The 21,949-nt window shown below is 33.6% G+C and overlaps 1 protein-coding gene across 4 annotated transcripts in view; it reads left to right on the top strand.

Moving 5' to 3' along the window:
- The window catches only part of LOC149240758 (Calcineurin-like metallo-phosphoesterase superfamily protein), a 210,953-nt gene extending 203,738 nt beyond the window's left edge, over nt 1-7,215 (top strand). For all 4 annotated transcript variants that reach the window (XM_089373806.1, XM_089373805.1, XM_089373807.1 and 1 more), the window contains one exon: nt 6,622-7,215. In XM_089373806.1, coding sequence (XP_089229932.1) covers nt 6,622-7,022 — 401 coding nt within the window. In that variant the 3' untranslated portion in view covers nt 7,023-7,215. The remainder of the gene's footprint in view (nt 1-6,621) is intronic.
- The last annotated feature ends 14,734 nt before the right edge of the window (nt 7,216-21,949 follow it).

Raw genomic sequence — 21,949 nt, 5'->3', positions numbered from 1 at the left:
CATTATCAGTCCTTAAGATCTTGATCTTCTTTTCGGTTTGATTCTCGATCAAGGCTTTGAAGTGTCAAAACCAAGAGAACACTTCATCCTTCTTTTTCAAGAAGTATATCCAAGTCTTTCGAGAATAGTCATCTGTGAAAGTAAGATAATATGAATATCCTCCCAAGGAGTTCACAGGCATCATACCAGATATGTCTGAGTGAACCAACTGTAAGATATCGGAGGTCTTACTTTGGCTTGAGGGGAATGGTCCCCTTTTGAGCTTTCCTTCGGCACATCCCGGACATACACCTTCTTTCTCTACTCGAAATTCGGGCATCCCTGTCACCATTTGTCTTACATCGGGTAGAGCTTTATAATGAAGGTGGGCAAACCTCCGATGCCAAATTTCGGACTGAAGAGATGTGTCACAAGACATGACACCTAGCGGACTTCCACCGACCTGATATAATGAATCAACTCGAAACCCAAGAGTGAAGGCATCTTTAACATTGTTTTTCCATACATGTACCTTGCCTTTGCTGAAGGTCACCTTGTAGCCTTTGTCTTCCATTGTTGAGATGGACACCAAGTTCTTTTTGAGGTGAGGTACATATAATACATCTTGTAAGTGGATCGTATTACCTTGATTCAATTTAAGAGAGACATTGCTACACCTTTCACGGGATATTTCATATTATCTCCAAGGACAATTTCCAGGTTAGTTTCCTTCTCTATCAGATTATGGAGAATTTCTTTGTAACCAGTGAAGTGCCTTGAGGCACCACTATCAATAAGCCAATTTCCCAACGAGTTCGGAGGAGCAGAGGTAGATAGATCGGCTGGTAGATAATATTCATCCTGTTTATTGTTAACAATGTTATATTCATACCTGGAATTTCTAGCCTTCTTGAATGGTTATCCTCTTCCTTGATTTCTAGCACTCATTTTACCTCTGCTATTAGATATGCCATTCCTTTGATTGCCATGAGAGGGATTTTGATCATTGTCCTGGTGAGAGTTCCTTCTATTAGGGCATTCCTTTGCATAGTGACTTGCTTTATCGCAAATGTAACATCGTCCTTTTCTTCCACCCTTAGGTCCAGCCTTTCTTTTTTATTTAGTCCCGGAATTATTTCTTTTCTTAACATGAGAAGAAAAGGCAGTAGGAGGACCTTTAGGCATGGGCATTTCTTGCTCTTCTATCCTTGTTTCTTCTTGAATGCATCTTGCCATTAATTCCTCGAAACTAGGAATTATGTTATTATTGAGAAGAGTAGTCCTGAACACGTACCATTCGGATGGTAATCTTCCAAAAGTTGTGAGTGCCATTTCCCTATCAGTAATAATCTCCCCAATAGATAGGAGATCATTCTTGATCTTGGTGATTCTTAAGAAATATGCTTACATACTCTCATCTTTGCCCTTCTTAATTTCCTTCAGCTTATTTCTAAGAAACAAGAGTTGATTTGCATCATTAACTTTAAATAAACTCACCAGTCTATCGTAGATTTCCTTGGAGGTGTTCAGATCGGAGATATAGGCCACCAAGCGCTTGTCGATAGAGTCCCAGACGATCTTCTTTGTTTTGACTTAACCGGTTTTCCATTTGTTCCTGGCAGCAGCGGGTGCATTTGATGAAGGCTCAACAATATTACCTCTCACATGGTCCAACACTCCTTGATCTTCTAAGGTTAGATCGAGAGACATCTTCCATCCGTGATAGTCAGACTTCTCACGGAGCTTGTTTTCGACAGGGAAGAGTGTTGAGGACCCCATAGTTCTTTTAGGATAGCCTTGCCAATCTTCTCTTCGATGATTGCTCTTGCTCTTGCTCGGACTTTGTCTTCACCTCAGCTCTGATACCATGTTAAATTATGGTATGTTCTATTCTTAGAGAAATTTACTTCTTTTTCTTATTATTATCCATAGATTAGCAATCACATGTACATTAAGTAAAGTGCAGATAGAACATTAAACGATCGACAGAAAAACAAGCCAAGACAAGAGACACAAGATGTGGTGGCTAGCCAGGGACAAACCCCAATATGGGGAAACCCTTTGATCAAATCTTCTTTTATCTTCAATAATTCAGCAGAGAGAAATAGTACATAAATCTGATTTACATCAGCAGCAGCAAACCCTAGATCAGCCCTCAACTAGGGCAGACAATATCTTGCAAACCGACCGTCGGATCGGCTTGATTCCTTCACCAAAAAATGCGGCCTTCTGAGGAGAGTTAGTTCCACCTACAACGCAGTTCTGAGAGAGAGAAAGATGGTCAATGCTAGTCAAACCTCTGATCTGCAGTTGCAGCCTAAATTCTGCGTCCTTCCTTCCACACGTGTGAGATGAGTCCCTTTCTGCGCAGTAGGAGAAGAGCCTCTTTTCTGCGCAAGAGAGAGAGAGATGTGATGAGAGTGAGTGTCCAAATGAGGAAAAGACCTCTTGTATTTATATACAAATGTTGATGATGAATAGATGTCTCTGTTGGGCTTTTGAGCCTACATGAGTTGCTGGTCGGCTTGATAGTTATTCCGTAATCAAAATAAATTCATATCTCCATAAATACTTATCGAAATCGGATGATCTTTAGATCAATCCTACACCTCTCGACGAGATGAATCTAATAAAAATATTATCAGCCATGGATAAGATGACCTACATGGAGTTTGGCCCTAGTTGCCAATTTTAACACAAACGAATCCCATTCAAACTGATCCAAAATCATGGACCCAACACAAGTCATTAATGGAGAACATACATACCTTTGTACTGTTGTTCATGGGTAGAGTTTTGGTCACTGGTTAAGGCAACCTATAGTCCTATATCCAACCTTCAATTCTGCCCAGATTTGTTGTTAAGGAGTGCGGTTTCCCTTTGTTAGGAGGTTGGCCCTTCTTGCTATGATTCTGGGCAGTTTAGCTCTCTTTAACAACCTTGACCTGCCCTATATTGCTTATGGCCTATTACAACAAGACATCACAATTTTGCAGCGGCTTGTTTGGGGTCTGCCTCCCCTCCACTTGGCCCTCAAACAGCGCAAAATTCCCCTTCACTGCTTCAGCCTCCAAGAGCCGTCCTTCGGCCTTCCTTCCTACACTTCAGACCCCTGAAAGACCCTCTAAATAGTCCCTGAATTCTCATGTTGTCCATGACTCCTTTAGGACATCACCTAGGTCATGTGTAGGACTCTTTTCCTTATTGCGTCTAGGTTACCCTTGGGACAACGTGGAGGATTAGAGTATCTCTTCATGACTGCGGCTAGGTTATGCGTAGAAGCTAGGGCTAGGACTGCGGCTAGGCTAGATTGTTAGCCTCCTTTCCTCTTGCATCTTAGGGCTACTTACTCCTAGATTTCTCTCACATTAAAACCCAAGACAAGTGGAGAGAAATCAAAAGAGAAGTGTGTGTGAAATGACTCTCAAGTCATCTCCTTCTATACTAAAACGTTGAGCACATGTGTGGGTTATTTGTTTGTTGGCCGACCTTGACGAATTGTCTTATAACACAAATAAATTCATAACTCCATGAATAGTTATCGGAATTGGATGATCTTTAGATCAATCCTACACCTCTCAATGAGAGGAATCCAAGAAAAATATCAGTTTCCATAAATAAGATGGCCCACATGGAGTTTGGCCCTAGTTGCCAATTTTAACAGTACTTTCTCATGGTGTTTAGGACAATAGTGTGGTTGTATAGGTATTTGGTTATGGATTTTGCCTTCTCAACAACCTCATGTATCCAATGAAGCTTACCAATGTCCTAAAGCATTAAATATATGCAATGGGCAGCACAAGAGGTCCAAAAAATAGTGGGGTGCCTAATCTCAAAAAGTCTACTAGCAGCGATATAATTCGCTGCATTATCAGTGACAATTTGTACAACATGTTCTTCTCCCACTTCTTGAATGACTTCCTCCATCATTTCACAGATAAGTTGGGCAGTCTTAACCTTGTCTGAAGCATCCACTAATTTGAGAAACATTGTGCCTGTTGGACAAGATACAAGGAAATTTATTAAAGTTTCTTTCCTCTGATCTGTCCATCCATCACTCATGATGGTGCGCCCTGTTTCTACCCATGATGAACAAAACTCAGATAGCACAAGCATGACATCTTCAACACTCTCTAACAACATATCTGTCCTAAGGCTCTCTGATGAAGGGGCTTTGAACCCTGGACCTGTAATAGCAACCGCATCAATCATAGCTTGCCAATAAGGACTTTTGGCACAGTGGAAGGTATGTCAGAATAGTACCAAAATTTAGTAATGGCCTTCTTTCCCTGACTATGGATATTTTTTTTCCAACCAGTGGCATCCAAGGTAGGTTGGGAACCAGGTTTTGTGCGGGGAGCAAAAAAGGTGTTTATGTTTCCACCTCCAGTGTTGAAGGAAGGAGGATTCATTTGGCCTTGAGTTTGACTTGGACTTGGAGGCATGTGTAGGAAACTTGGGAACGACATTGAGGATTCAAGAGAGGGAGGTGTCAAGTGGGTAGTGGAAGAAAAACCATCATCTCCAAGAGTTCCTATTTCAATATTTTGCATTGCTTTCTTGGCATTACGCTGACACAACATATCAATGTCCAAGGTTGCGTGGTGTTTGACATTTTCGTCAACCTTGTTGCCATGACCTATATCATGGCCAGGTATTTGTGCAAGGTGGAACTTGAATCTATAAATACCTCCACTACATTTCGCTTTGCAAAATTTACAAAGGAGCTTGGGGTCTCCGGGAATCTTGTCACAATAAGCCCAAGCAAAGTCCTTCTCCCTTGGCATTGTTGTTGTTTTGGACTTGTGTTTAAATTGTGGATTCTGTTAAGATTTGGAGTTGTGCCCACTGCCTTCTGTTTAATTTGGCTCCTATAAACAGTGAAAGACAATAAAAGATTAAAATTAAAAATTCCATATATGTGCTTATTGAATCATCCATGGAGACTCAAATGATGTATATGCAAGCGTGATAATTTATGTGCTGTCCTATATTTCAATAAAACAAATTTTCATGTATGATTCTAGTCAAAAGTATGCAATGCTGTTTCTAATCTATGATAACAGTTAAAAACTTTTGACTACAGTTGCTCAACAAGTTTGGAGAGTATGAAGATGGACCTTCAGATGTGCATATTTAAATTTTAAACCACTGTCTCTCTAGAGTCTAGAGTCGACCATGTCTGTCTGTGACTCTGTTGAATAGACTTCAAGAAAATCCCAAGAGTAGGACCAGTCACTGTGCGGTTGTGCCTATCATGCTGGAGTATAGGGACTCAGAGCAATGGGAAAAACACGTGAAGGAAAAAGCCCAATGATGCATGGAAATCAATCCCAAAGCCAACTCTCACGTGATAGAAATAATAAGAACCTGAAACCCCTCAACGTCGCTCGTCTCTCCAAACCACCCGAAACCTCTCAACGTCGCTCATCTTAGTGTCTCTGCAAAGCCCGTGGTGTCCTAGCAAAGTCTGGTATGCGGCGTCGGTGCAACTACAAATTGCAAAGTTTGGATTCCGGAACACAACGTCTCTGCAAACTAACACGACGTCTATTCAATGTCTCTGCAAACTAACTGCAAACTAATGCAGTGTCTCTGCGAACTGAAATGCCTCAGCATCTCTGCAAGGTCCGTGGCGTTCATGCGGCGTAACCCGAAACGCTTTAATGTTTAGAAACTAGCGGCAAAAAACCTAAATGAAATCAGAAATCGGGAATAAAACGACAAAAACACGGGAAAGTCACAAAAATCGCAGACTCGCATTGACCACGAGTCAAACTCAGTCAATGCGAGTTTGACTCGCAGAGTTTTGAATCGGATTGTTTGTCTGCCAAGCCGTTTTTTACTCGCGAGCACTCGCGATCAGTGGCTGATTCATGTTACAGTGGACAAAATTGACTTTTTGACTCAAATAAAATGATTTTTCTTTTTCTTACAAAATAGTCCAAATGGGACTTTGACTCAATAATATTTGTGACTCGTGACAATTTTTCTTTTAGACTCAAATAAGCCTACAAGCATGGAGAACATGCTTCGACTAGAAAATAAAATAATAATAATGAATGTAATAGATGAATTTAATATATATTTCAATAGTACATTTGAGTTACATTATGAAGAGCCACACTAATTACATTTTCAACAAAAAAGAACACAACACACACATATTTTACAAATACATAGATGAATATGGACATAAAGATCCAAATGTTTTGAAGACTAGAACATTTATAAAACACTTGCAATCCCTTCAAATTAACCCTACATTGTGTGGTAGAATGTTTACCTCGTTTAAACATATTAGCTAATCAAATTTGAGTCTGATTTTGGAGCACGACTCTTCTGGTGACTTTATGCCTAGATTCTCGTAGTGATCTAATTATCATTTCAGCGTTTAATACTTGTTTGCGGGAGCTGTCGTTAGTTTTATGTTGTCATGGAGGAATCGTGAAATCATAGCAAGTCTGCAAAATATAGCTTGTGTCACTGATTCATAGGGTTTATGTATTTGATATTATATTTCCTATTGTTTCCTTTTTCGATACAGACTTAGCAATGCTGCAAAATATAGCTTGTGTTAGTGATTTATAGGGTTTATGTAAATGATCTTATATTTCCTATTGTTTCCTTTTTCTGATGCAGACTTAACAGAAGCAATATCACTCTTGAAGAGCAATACTCAATTCAGCATTCCCCTTGTTGTATTTGGGCATATGCATAAGAAGTTAGCTTTTAGTGATAATCCAAGAACCATGCTAGTGATGGGAGACGATGGCATCTTATACTTGAATGGAGCTATTGTACCAAGGGTGAAAAGTTTGGCTGTTGAAAATGGAGATGGCAGCAAAAACCTGCATGGGAAAGGGTCATCTCCTGACGATTGGACAACCGGGACAACGAAGCGGGAGTTCACCATTGTAGAGATGGTAAATGGAAAACCAAGTAAAATAAAAGAGGTGTGGATGACAGTCAATCAAGTTGTGACCCACATAGAAGAATTTAGTCTCTATCAAGACAATGTCAACTTGCATATATTAAAATGACATGACTTATATACAATCCATGATGTATATTATAGAAACAGGTAGTAGATGACGTTGATTATTTGAATTTTCTTTCTTCTAAAGGTCACTGATGGCCACTATTGTCAATATTCCCATATATCAAAAGGATTATTATTGAGCAAGATGATTATATAAATTACAAGGAAGCAATCATTTGGTTTTAACAATTACAGTTTGCATTCTATGTGAACTTATGTCCTATTAAAAACATGATATATTGGGCCATGGCAAACTATTGAAATTCATTTTTTCATATTAGCAAATTGAAAGGTCCAATTTAGCAACGAGTTGTTGAATTGGACTAGGTAAACAATTTGCAAATTTGATTTTGTAATTTTGTCAAGATATCATGGGTATACTAGTAAATTTTGCTGGGCTATAACGTCATGCTAATGGAAACAAAGAAAAAACCAAATTGGTTTACATATTATGTACATGTAAAATTTAGGCGGATAGGTTTCCATGGAAATCCCAATCCTAAATATTTTTTTGATTGATTATGTTACTCTGATTTATGGCCCGTTAGTCAAAATAGAAAAGTCAGTACCCTATATGAAAAAAAAGGCTGAAATTTATTTGGATTTCGATCATTGACATCCACTCAATCATGGTTCCGTGGATTCAATGCTTAGAGACTATGTTCATACTTCGGAATGAATTAATTTGAGCAACTATATAGTCTCAAAGTGTTTATATTTTTCTTTTTTCTATTTGAATATTAATAATATAAAATAATTGTTTACGACGTGAAAAATGTTTAGTTCTTTTTCTAGATTGTTTTGTCAATTAGTTTATAATAAATATTATTATATTTATTATTGGAATTCAATTTTCACATATAGAAGAAAGAAAGAAAAATTATTTTAACGTTTATGAGGTTAAAGATAGCTTATGGGACAGATTGCTTTTTTATTTGTTTGATGTATTCCACGAGAGCTTCACTCAATGAACCTCTGACATACCGCGTGCGTTCATGGCATACTAAACAATACCCCTAATTGGATTACATATTGGAAAATACTTCTAAAAATCACATTATTTAACCCCCTACCAATATGAACTCAATACGCCTCCCCATTTTAAAGGACCCCTACTTTCACTAGATATTATAGGTATCCATTTTTCATTAACATTTTTTATACCACTTTATATTTTTTCATTAATTTTGAGTTTCATTTTTTATACTTGCTAATATAAAAACCCCTTACCCCCATATATCCCCCAATATATTAAGTAAAATTTTCCTTATTATATATCCCCCAATATGAACCCATGTGGTATGGTATTGTTCCACCAGTGAAGCCCCTGTGATATATTCAACCTTTTTTCTGTGAAGCTTCACAATAAATGCTCCCAGTTTCTCGACAACCCCTCGCTAAATAGATTATCTCAAGAGTTAGCTAGCAGCATATTTGCATAACTTTTTTTGTTGCCTTTGAAGGCCTCACATTCTAAAATGAAATGTTTTTTTTGTTTCCACTTTTCTGGGAGAACAAAAAATGCATACTCTTTCCTCCCACACTTTTTTTGGCCTTTTCCAGCACTTTGTTTCACAACGGAGTTTATGAGAATAAGAATTTTGGCTTTCCAAGAGATATTGGTCTCTATGTATACTTTTGATTGATGACTATGAGTGGGATTAAACACTTCAATATAGTACTTTTTCTTTCTTCTTAGTTCCTTATCCCAAGTACGCTTATGGAACTTTTCCATAACAAAAGATTTTATCTCTTTGTTGTTTATAGGACACGCATTCAAGCAAATACCCCATTTAATACAACATTTGTTATTTTGCTGCATTCAAGGTTTTTTTGTTGTTGGTACAATTTGTCATTAAATACAACCTTTAGGCCATCTACCATCTTCCATTTGCTCAATTTTTTTTTAAATACCTTATGACTTGCACCATCGCAATTACTTCAATAGGAGCAACCATTGTTTCACTTAACAAGATAGCATAAGGAACTGCACTTTTAATCTTGAATTTGTTTGTAATCAAACGATTCAGAATTTTCTCCATTTGTCTCCACTACATGTCGGATGTACTGCTAGCCTATTGTTCACAACCATAGAGAATCACCGGAATCACTAGAAGCTTAAAAAGAGTTTGAGTGGTTGTACAGTTCCATAACTCTACCTCTCTACATCTATTTTGAAAAGCATAAAATGCTTTCCAACCCCCCAAAGTTCTTTTCTTTCTACAACCATCCTAGCTTAGATTTTTGTTGAAGTCAATCCCGAGGTATTTGTAATCCGCAAATTCTTCTAGAATGTTGCCTTCAAAGTAGAACTTATGCTGGTTATGTTTTTTTTTCTTAGAGAAATCCACTATTTTTGTTTTGCTGATATTGACTTGCATCCCCACACTACTACAAAAATTCTCAAGGGATAGTAAGTGCTCTTGCAAACCAAGAGCCGATTTAGCAATCAGATAAGCTCATTTGCATACAAAAGAAGCCTTACAACAAACTTGCCCAAATAGATACCATTGACCCCTTGCGAATTTAACCACTCCTCAAGCTTGTCGATATATAAACCAAAACGGTAGGAGACAATGTGAAACCTTGCTTTACCCTGATATCGCTTCTAAAACTTTCAGAAATGCTTGTTGAAGTTCTAATTTTGACTTTCACCTCTTCATATAGCCTATGCACAACTGCTCTCAAATGTTTAGGAACCCAAAGTTCCTCCATTCTGTGCCAAAGCTTATTTCTAGGAACCGAGTCAAACACTTTTCTGAAATCAACAAAACAATAAAAGACTTCTTCCTTTTTCTCCCAAATTTTTTCAATGATGTGCCTTAAAGTTATACAATGATCAATTGTGGAATGTTTAGGTCTAAAACTTGCTTGCCCTTTAGCACATCTATCTCTTTCTTCTGCCCACTCGCTAATTTTATTTTCTAGCGTGCTTCCAAATAGCTTTGCAAACAAAGGGTTTATCATGATGGTCCTATAATTGGAGGGATTATTGACTTTGAAAAGAGGTATTGCCAGACTAGTTGTCCAATCTGTGGGAAGCCCCTGTTGTATGATGTTGTTGAAATTTTTTGTAATGTGAGGTGCAAGGATCTTTGAGCTCCACTTTAGATATTCTGCTTGGAGTTCAGCTAAGTCTTTTGCTTTTCCAACACCCAACTTCTTGATACCCATCTTTACCTCTTGTATCGTGAAGAGTTCAGTATCAGTGTTGACGAAGGGGGAAGGGTCAACCTTGGGACCCTGCACATAGAGTTGTCTTGCATAGTTAAACCATTTAGAAGTTTAATACTATTTCCAGTTTATATCTTTTTTTGTTTGAGCTCATTCCAAAATAATTTGGGATTATTTTTCCCAAGGAAGATTAGTTCTTCCTTCCTTGAAACCATGAAATCAGCCTTTTTCTTGCTTAATAACTACTTGTAAGTTGTGAGCTTTGTGGTATCCTTGTTTGAATCTTTCCACATTCTCCTTGCCTTTTTTCATTCCTCATCAAACCAAAGTATTAACCGAAAGCAATTTGTTTTAGACTTCTTAATTTTTGCTCTTTTGTACTTTGCAAGTGCGCATTGAATTAAATGTGTTAATTCATGACTATGAAGGCTGTGAATTGTGATTTTCTCCTTCTCGAAGAGCCTCTCTAACGTCATTTTGAAGATATTACAATTTTCTGGAGTCAAAAGAATTATTCCCCGTGGGAGATTTTGTTGGACATGCTGAATTTTTACTCTAATTGTTTCTTTATAGTCCAAGAGAAACATAAATAAATTGGATTGTGATTTGATTTTAAGTCCCACAATTGATCCCCAATCAAAACTTCCTCCATTTTCTCACATAAACCATGCGAGAAAATTACATAATCTACTACACTTGCTCCATTTTAAGTATTGCAAGTGAAATTACCAGAGTTTCCCATTTAGTCAAGCCATTACAAATGACTAAATCAAAGGCCCCACATAGAGTAAACAATTGTTCACCAAAGAGATTATAGCCCTTGTCCTTTGAAGTTCTTTCCCATTGATGATTACTCCCTTCTGTAAGCCAAATAGGGTCGCAATTATATTTACAACAAAGAATGCTAGCTTGTTCACTTGCAGTCCTAGCATTGAAATCACCCACTATAAGGACTTCACCTGGCTGTGAATATGTTGCAATATTCGCTTTTAAGGCTGCAAATGGATCTTTGTGGTTAAGCCCTCTACCTCTGTAGATTTTTGAAACTTGCGGCGCAAAATAATGTGTTGCAATTCTGATGTGGTTTCCATTTACTGATATTTTAAACCAAATGAATTGCTTATTCGAGTCTTATTTTTCTAACTGAATGAGACAACCTTCTTTCTCCCTTACTAAAACCATGATACCCTTGTGCCCTTTGCCATTCCCTGATGCTTTGTTCCACACTGCCATCTTCCAGTGTCCTTCAAACAGAGGTGTCTTGCACCCTTCATGCTCATGTGTTTCTATGCGGCAAATTATGTCTCTATATTCCGCAATAGGCCCTAACCCAGGTCCTCGTTTATGTGGGTAACCTCTGCAATTCCAACAAACTAATCTTAAGGAAACCTGGGTATGACTTGATTGCTATTTATTTTGATATGCAAGAGTCACATTTGAGTTTTTGTCCCTGCTTTCCCATACTGACCTTGCTTCCTGATTTTTTGTTGAAGTGTTTGTTGCCTCTTATTTATTACCATCTTGCTGCTCTATTTTGGAAAGAGGTCCAAATGGCGTTATCACAACTTTGCCTTTATAAATCCATTCTCTCTTGCCTTCATCTCTTGCTGTCCTAACCTTTAACATTTCCTCCTGTTGTTTTACAGTTAAATCTTCTTCTAAGAAAAAGCGAGAACCCCTCAAGAGATGCTTCTTGCTTAGAATGATATATTTATCATGCAAGCTAGGCATGATGAATTTTATGGGCCCAACTCTCTCACCGTTAAAGTTCTCCACCCTCCATGCTTGGCATATTTGTCCTTGCAATAACGACTTGTCTTTCAAGAAGTCTCTTGCAAGGTCAAGAGTGCATTCATTTTTTCCATAGTCTTTCACCCCTTTAATAATTATGTTTGTTGCCCTATTTTGTCTTTCCTTTCATTCTCTATCTTGCATGTTGTCAACCTGAATGTTTGTTTCTCCCTCCTTATTAGCAGAAAACTTTGGTGGAATCCTTTCCTTTCTTCTCTTGCTTTCTCTTCATGGCTATCTATTTGGGCAATAATTTTCCCTTTATCCTCAAATGATTTCACATTCACCACCTCTATACTTACCACTACAAATTTCTTTATGTTTTGCACATCTGCCTTCATACATTTCCATTTTGTCTTCCTTATCAAGAGAGTTTCTTGTAGCAATGCCTCTTGTTCTTTTAAAACTTTATTGCTTTTTGCTAAAGCCTTGTTCTCAACTGTTATTATATGAATTTTATGATCTCTTTCCTGCTCTTTAGCTTCTAAAACCTCCAACCTTTGTTTCGCATTTAACAATTCTTTCACATAAAGATTAGATGACCAGGTGAGAGGTGTGGATGTGGGACTATATAACACAGAATCATCAATAATTTTTCTTTGGACTTCTTGTTGCCACGTGCTTGTAGAGGGGACTTGTTTGAGTGCTTCTTGCGAAGGGCTCTAATACTTTCCTTTTTAAACCGTTTTTCTTTGTATGCTCCCATTTTCGATGGGCCAGTCTTCATTTTAAAATGCCTTGATATTGTTTGGCATTGACCCAAACCCACTTCCTAGCTTTGGTGGTTGAGACAATTTTCACTTGTCTTAAATCATTTGTCTCCACATGTTTTAAAATTTCTTGTCTCGTTGTCATGTATGAATGCATTTATCTCATTGTAAAGAGTACATTCATTTTCCCATAGTCTTTCACCCCTTTAATAATTATGTTTGTTGCCCTATTTTGTCTTTCCTTTCATTCTCTATCTTGCATGTTGTCAACTTGAATGTTTGTTTCTCCTTTCTTATTAGCATAAAACTTTGGTGGAATCTCTTTTCCTTTCTTCTCTTGCTTTCTTTTCATGGTTATCTATTTGGGCAATCATTTTCCCTTTATCTTTGGATTATTTCGCATTCACCACCTTTGTACTTTCCACTACAAATTTATTTATGTTTTTCACATCTACCTTCATACATTTCCATTTTGTCTTCCCTATCAGGAGAGCTTCATGTAGCAATGCCATTTGTTCTTTTAAAACTAACAATGTAAACTTTGAAACGGGAACTATAAACTCAAATTGGGAACTCTGGCAAAAAAACCTCAAAAAAACATCAAAAACAGTGTTAAAAACGAAAAGTGTTGATGCTGGAATAACACATTTTTTTCTTGGGTAAATTTTCAACATGTTTTAAAAATGGCAGTGAAAACCAAATTTTTGCACAAAAATTGTCCAAAAAACATCCTCAAAACGAAAAGTGTTAATGTTGGGAAAACATTTTTTTTTTCAAAAGTAAAATTTCACCATTTCGAAATAGTGGCGCGGCGGTGGGCGGAGGGCCTGTCCGACGCCAGTCCCTCGGCCACCCGCGGTGGCGAAAATTTTTAAATGGATAATTTTTTTTAAGATAATAATTATATATTTTAAAATTTATAGTTAAAATGTTAAAAAAAAAAACCAAAATATATTTTTTTAATAAATAATATTTTTAAAATTTTAAAATAAAAATTCTAATTAGTTTAAAAAAATTTAAAAAAAATTAATGAATATTTTTTTTTTTAAATAAAAAAAAAAATGTTTTAAAAAAATGGTTAATAATAATAATTATTTTTAATAAAAAAAAATTATTTAAAAAAAAAATAAAATTTAATGTTAATTTTTTTTTTTTAATTTTAAGAATTTTTTGGTTTTTTTTTAAATAATTTTTATTTTTTTAAGTTAGTTTTTGTTTTTTTAATATTAATTTTACTAGTTTTTTTTTATGTTTTTTTTTTTTTTTACTTAATTTTATATTTATATTTTTTTTAAATTTTTTTCCCCAAATTATTTTATGGTTTATGAGATAATTTTTTTTAACAATTTTTATTTTTCATTTTGTCTTTTTTATATATGTTTTTTAGAAACAATTATTTCATGTGGATTGAAAATTTAATTAGCGATATATAAATATGTAGAATATCAAAAATGCAAAATATCAACCTTCTATAAATATGCAAAACAATAAAAGCCTCTGGATTTGAGAGATCTGTGGTTTTTATCTTTTGAAATGATCGGAGAATCCACAGTAGAATTATTTTCGAACCAACGTTTCGAATCCCAAGTGGGATCCATCATCAGGGTAGAAGAATGATGATAAAAGAAGAGCAAACAGGAAGAATAAATACTAAGGAGGAAAAATTCAAATGGAAGAACAACAGTCGGCTAGAACCCTAAATTTTATGAAAAATTAATTTTTATTTCATATTAAATGTTATATATTATTAATAATTATCATTTAAAATAAAATAAATTAATATAATAATAACTTAAACATTAATTAATATAATGTTAATAGGATAATGATCAACTATTTTAATTTATAAATAAACCAAATTAATAAATATTTGATTTTATTGACAATGAAATATAATTACTTATTAATATATTCATTTATATCTTAATAAAATGGCTAATATATAAATCAATAATAATTATTTTGTAATAAATAATCATGGATTACCCAAGGTAGATATTATATTAAAAATATTAATTTTATATATTAATTAATTAATAATATTTATTTAATATAATCAATTATATTTATTTATTTAATACACTAATTAAATAAATTTATATAATTATAATAACTTATATTTATTTAATAAATTTATTAAATATATTTAATTGAATTTATTTAAAATATTATATTATATTAAAATATATAGCTATCTCATTATATTAAATTATATTTATTTAATATATTAATTAATTATAATTATTAAATATATTTAATTATATTTATTTAATATATTAATAAATTGTATTTATTTAATAGTATTTATTTAATATATTTAATTAATATATTAATATATTAATTTATTTATATTTAATTATATTTAATTAATCATATTTATTCACTAATTAAAACCACTTATTATCAAATTATTATTATTATTATTATAAAAATTAATATCATATTAATAAATTAATTAAAATAGTGATACATAAAATAATTATTATAAAGAAAAATTAATACATTTATTTATATATTTATTACATTTTATTAGAAAACATGTAAAGTCAAAATATAGTTAACTAATGAAAGGAATATATTAGGGTTAGCTAATTATGGAAAGAAAATAAAATATTAGAATAACAGAGGACAACGTACCTGAGGACGCATTACCTGGGGATGGGTTGACGACTCTTAACTTCTCTGATCAAGGGCAGCCAGCTTCCGCTAATTTCCAAACCATTGTCTCTGTTCAGATTCTGAGGATACTTCATAATTTCGAGAGCTTCTCTAATCTTTCGTCTGTGATGGTGTTCCTCTCTTGCTATAATAGAAGCGTTTTCCAGGCAAATATGGTGCTTAGTCTTCAAGGAGTGTTCTGCGAGTGCTGAGGTACGAGATCTTCCATTCCTGATATCAGCGCCATGTTCTTTGAGTCTTGTCTGGAGGGAGCGACCTGTTTCACCTATGTAGCTTTTTCCACAAGAACAGTCTATCTTATAGACTCCCTTAAGCTGAAGACTGTCAATATTATCTTTAACAGATTTCAAACCTTGTCTGATGGTACCGGGAGCTGAGAAATGAGTGAAGATGTTCTTTTTTCTTAGGATTTTAGCGATTTTGTCTGTAACACCAAGGATATAGGGAAGAAAAATCTTACCCTGAGGTTGATCTTGCGCCTTATGCTCATGAGATGACAACTTTCTTTCAGCTCTTTCTATGGCTCTTTTAATCTCATGCTCTTTGTAGCCTATACTCTTGAAAACTGAAACCAAATGCCTCTTTTCTTCATTCAGATGCTCTGAGTCGGAAATTCGAAGGGCTCTGATGGCAAGGGTGTTTAGAACACCAAACTTCCAAACTTCTAAACACCCTTGCCATCAGAGCCCTTCGAATTTCCGACTCAGAGCATCTGAATGAAGAAAAGAGGCATTTGGTTTCAGTTTTCAAGAGTATAGGCTACAAAGAGCATGAGATTAAAAGAGCCATAGAAAGGGCTGAAAGAAAGTTGTCATCTCATGAGCATAAGGCGCAAGATCAACCTCAGGGTAAGATTTTTCTTCCCTATATCCTTGGTGTTACAGACAAAATCGCTAAAATCCTAAGAAAAAAGAACATCTTCACTCATTTCTCAGCTCCCGGTACCATCAGACAAGGTTTGAAATCTGTTAAAGATAATATTGACAGTCTTCAGCTTAAGGGAGTCTATAAGATAGACTGTTCTTGTGGAAAAAGCTACATAGGTGAAACAGGTCGCTCCCTCCAGACAAGACTCAAAGAACATGGCGCTGATATCAGGAATGGAAGATCTCGTACCTCAGCACTCGCAGAACACTCCTTGAAGACTAAGCACCATATTTGCCTGGAAAACGCTTCTATTATAGCAAGAGAGGAACACCATCACAGACGAAAGATTAGAGAAGCTCTCGAAATTATGAAGTATCCTCAGAATCTGAACAAAGACAATGGTTTGGAAATTAGCGGAAGCTGGCTACCCTTGATCAGAGAAGTTAAGAGTCGTCAACCCATCCCCAGGTAATGCGTCCTCAGGTACGTTGTCCTCTGTTATTCTAATATTTTATTTTCTTTCCATAATTAGCTAACCCTAATATATTCCTTTCATTAGTTAACTATATTTTGACTTTACATGTTTTCTAATAAAATGTAATAAATATATAAATAAATGTATTAATTTTTCTTTATAATAATTATTTTATGTATCACTATTTTAATTAATTTATTAATATGATATTAATTTTTATAATAATAATAATAATAATTTGATAATAAGTGGTTTTAATTAGTGAATAAATATGATTAATTAAATATAATTAAATATAAATAAAATTAATATATTAATTAAATATATTAAATAAATACAATTTATTAATATATTAAATAAATATAATTTAATATAATGAGATAGATATATATTTTAATATAATATAATATTTTAAATAAATTCAATTAAATATATTTGATAAATTTATTAAATAAATATAAGTTATTATAATTATATAAATTTATTTAATTAGTGTATTAAATAAATAAATATAATTGATTATATTAAATAAATATTATTAATTAATTAATATATAAAATTAATATTTTTAATATAATATCTACCTTGGGTAATCCATGATTATTTATTACAAAATAATTATTATTGATTTATATATTAGCCATTTTATTAAGATATAAATGAATATATTAATAAGTAATTATATTTCATTGTCAATAATGTCAATAAAATCAAATATTTATTAATTTGGTTTATTTATAAATTAAAATAGTTGATCATTATCCTATTAACATTATATTAATTAATGTTTAAGTTATTATTATATTAATTTATTTTATTTTAAATGATAATTATTAATAATATATAACATTTAATATGAAATAAAAATTAATTTTTCATAAAATTTAGGGTTCTAGCCGACTGTTGTTCTTCCATTTGAATTTTTCCTCCTTAGTATTTATTCTTCTTGTTTGCTCTTCTTTTATAATCATTCTTCTACCCTGATGATGGATCCCACTTGGGATTCGAAACGTTGGTTCGACTGTGGATTCTCCGATCATTTCAAAAAAATAAAAGCCTCACTACAAAAAAATTAAAAATAAAAAAATATGAAGAAGAATACCACTTCCAAAGTTATTAAATTTACAAAATAATTATTTACATTTCATGGATTATAAAAAAAAAATAGAGCCTCTTAAAAAAAGCGCATGGTGTAGAATTACCACTTTTTTAAATCAACATTAAATTCTGCATCACCCCTTTTCAAAATCGGGTCACTTTTTTGCTAGCTTTACAAAACGGGTAACAATATCAGTTCCCGTTTCAAAGTTTACATTGTTAACTTTATTGTTTTCTGCTAAAGCCTTGTTCTCAATTGTTATTATATGAATTTTATGATCTATTTTCTGCTATTTAGCTTCTAAAGCCTCCAACTTTTGTTTCGCATTTAACAATTCTTTCCCATAAAGATCAGATGACCAGGTAAGAGGTGTGGATGTGGGACTATATAAGGCAAAATCATCAATGAATTTTTCTCTGGACTTCTTGTTGCCATGTGGTTGTAGAGGGGACTTGTTTGAGTGCTTCTTGCGAAGGGCTCGAGTACTTTCCTTTTTAGACCGTTTCTTCCTTGTCTACTCCCATTTTAGACAGGATAGTCTTCGTTTTAAAATGTCTCGATATTGTTTGACATTGACCCAAACTCACTTCCTAGCTTTGGCGAATGAGATAATTTTTGCTTGTCCTAAATTATTTGTCTCCACATGTTCTGAAATTTCTTGTCTCATTGTCATGTTTGAATACATTTGTCGTCCAACATGTTTCGAGAAATATGTAAGTCTATAAAATACCAAGATTACTTCACACTGCTCCCCCTGTTCAGAACACTCTTAATTACTACCCCAAACTTTGATTTCTTGACTATTCATTTAATACAAATGAACATTAAAAAAATAACCATGGATTAGTTTTTACCATAAAAATAAAATTGTATAATGTATAATTAAACCCTCTTAGTTACTACCCCGAACCTTCATTTCTCGACTACTCGCTTAACCACGTGTCTTTTGGGTTGGTGTTTTAGGCCGGTTAATGATCGTTTTCATAAATAGTTAATTTAATAATTTAAATTAGGAAAATATGATGAAAAAATCATAATTTTTTTTCAATAAGTAGTTTCTGAAAATATTTATTTTTTTTATATACTTTTCAGTGTGGTCTTTTTATAATGGAATAATTTTGTTTGAATAAGGTTGGTGTTTTAGGCCGGTTAATGATCGTTTTCATAAATAGTTAATTTAATAATTTAAATTAAGAAAATATTATGAAAAAATCATAATTTTTTTTCCAATAAGTAGTTTCTGAAATTATTTATTTATTTTATATACTTTTCAGTGTGGTCTTTTTATAATGGAATAATTTTGTTTGGTATGTTTAATTTGTGTATTAATGTTATAAGTTGTATTTATTTAATAATGGAATAATTTTGTTTGGTATGTTTAATTTGTGTATTAATGTTATAAGTTGTATTTATTTAAGGAAAAGTGTTGGTTTTATGCTTTCTTTAAGTTGATTTAGTACAATTGGATAATTTTTAATATTCAATTTGCATAATAATGGTGTGGATTATATTCATTTATTTATTTTTATCTTTTTTCATTTGTATTGAAGTATTGATCTTATGTTTTTGAAAAGAGAAGGCAATGGAGATTGATTTGGTTGATTACTCCTTAAATCTTTTTAAAGGCTAGAATGCAGGGTTGATTTTTGTGGTTTTTACTCATATTCAAAAAGGACTTGGTGATTTATGGGGTCTAACTCTTTCCAAGTTTCAAACTTAGGGTTTTTTTGTAATTATGGTCTCAATTTATGAAGGAGATTAGTTAGATTTGGTGAGATTCCAATCATAAGTACTAGATCATTGGTGTTAAGAGGTTTATCATCATCCATTAGAGAGTGTCCTATTTGGGCTAGTGTCATATAGTAATTTGAAACAAAAGTGGTGTCAATTATTGCTTCAAGGTCGTCAAATAGAATAGGCTCAGACCCAAGTGCCTCTTTGCACATAACATTTAGAGGTAAGTTTGTTGATGGTATGCTTCCATGGTATGGTTTTATGTCTATGGATAATAAAGTTTATGTGGTGGCTTCATAGCTTGGGTAAGGATTTCTAGTTGATGATGGTGAGTTGCCTTGTATTAGTAGCTTCATGTTATATATTCAAGTGGTAACTCTCTATATATTGATCCATAGTGTTGAGGGTATTTTAACTTTGTCCAAACCTTGTAGGTTTTCAAATACTCCCGAAGCTTACAAAGAACTTGAGGTTGAAGGTTGTTTGTCATAGAACCAAATTGTGAGTTCTAGACAAGATGAATGGTGGGAGGTAGAGAACTTAGAATCAAAAGGGCCTTTGCTAAGGAGGCTTTCAAACAAATGTCTAAAGCGTAGATAAAATCTAGTGAAGTTGGTCCTCAGTGATAACATCAAGTTTCACAGGGTGATGGATTTAGCTTCATTGATCTCAGATGAGAAGTTTATTGTTAGAAAATTAGGTGAAGGAGCTCCTGGTGTCTAGCCAAAGTATAATTGGGTTCTTATCTTGGGTTACAGGCCCATTTTCTATATTTTTTCACATGGTTGGATGGGCTTTCATCGAATATCGGAGGAAGATATCAATTTTTTTGGAATTTTTTTTTTTTTGGCCGCACGCCCGCTATGCCGCAGGCGGGCATGCCCACGTTCAGCGCGCCCACCCATATGTACAATGCACAATGCACATACCTAGTTTATACACAATCACAATGCTTTATGCAATGCCTGTTGGCGTGCTTGCCCACAGGCACAGACCTAGTTTATGATTGAATTAATTTTTATTTTTTATAAAACTTAGTTTATGAAAAAAAAAATATTTAAAAAAAGCAAAAAAGAAAAATGATTGTATGGTTTGGGAGTATTAGTATTTTTATTTTATAAATTTATTTGTATTAGTATATTCTACAATATTTTATATAATTTTAACTAAAAAATAAATAAATTATTTAATAATATATATATAAATAAAAATATTCATTAATATGATTGAAAGTATAAAATCATTTTGCTTTATTCAACCTTCTTAGTCACAAGCTATTAAATAATAATTAATCATTTTATAAAACCATGTTGTAAGCAATTAAGTAATGGCTTCTTATAATAATAAGAATTTATTTATTAAAAGGAAAACATGTTATAAGCCATTAAGCAATAATTTCTTATAATAATAATAATCTATTTTTTTAGTTTAAGATTAGTTAAATAGGAATTTGTGGTATACCATATGCTTATAGATTTGAGAATTCGTGGCATACCGGTGGTTATAGATTTGAAATTTTTAGTTTAAAAAAAATATCATTAGATAAAATGTGAAATGACTATATAACAATCCCATTCCTTTAATTTAATAATAAAATATAATATATGAAGTATTTTAATTATTCAATGGCATAAACCTTAAGATAGCCGATATTTTTCTCAAATAAATAATTCATTCATATATATATATATAATTCAAAATTAAAACTAGTGTTAAATCCAAAATTAACGGGTGAAGGCATTCAATCGAGGTCAATGTAAGTGGTGCACCATGATATCTAAGTTTCCAAAAGCATTATTATAAAGGATGGAATGTTGATTTGTGTGGCCGTGGTCTTATGGGTGATGCAACACCAAAGGTGATAGGTGCATGAGTGGTATGAGACACAGGTGCATACACGAGCAGAGGATCTTTTCGGTGGGAGATCAAGTCCGGAGCATTTCGGTGTATTTTAAACTATGTTCGCACTGTTATAAAGAACGAAAAACAATACATAATTAAATGAATAGTATATGATTTGGTTAGTTTGCTCTTTAGTTATGAAGAAATCACGAGTTCAAATCCCATAATCACATACTTTTGTTGCCTGCAATGCGGCATAATTAGCGCGCGGAACTCTCGGCATGCGACACGCCATCCGAAAAGGATTGCCAGATGGCTACAACTTGGCGCACGTGGAATGGATCAGATTTGGCGACCAGATGGTTGCCTTGTGGCACGGTTGCCTTGTGGCACCCTCAGAATGGTTTAGATTTCGCTGATAGATGGCCACCATGTGGCACCCAAGAACTGCCCAGAGTTGGCCACAAAAATGCCACCACGTGGTGTGATTATTACCATTCAGTTCAAGCCACTTGATCACTGCCACATGGCTTGATTATCACCATTCAGATCAAGCC

Source organism: Pinus tabuliformis, chromosome 8, assembly GCF_031772625.1.
Source record: "Pinus tabuliformis cultivar Carrire ecotype Pingquan chromosome 8, CPIR1, whole genome shotgun sequence".
Taxonomy (NCBI): Eukaryota; Viridiplantae; Streptophyta; class Pinopsida; order Pinales; family Pinaceae; genus Pinus; species Pinus tabuliformis.
This window is presented reverse-complemented; position numbering and strand designations above follow the sequence as displayed.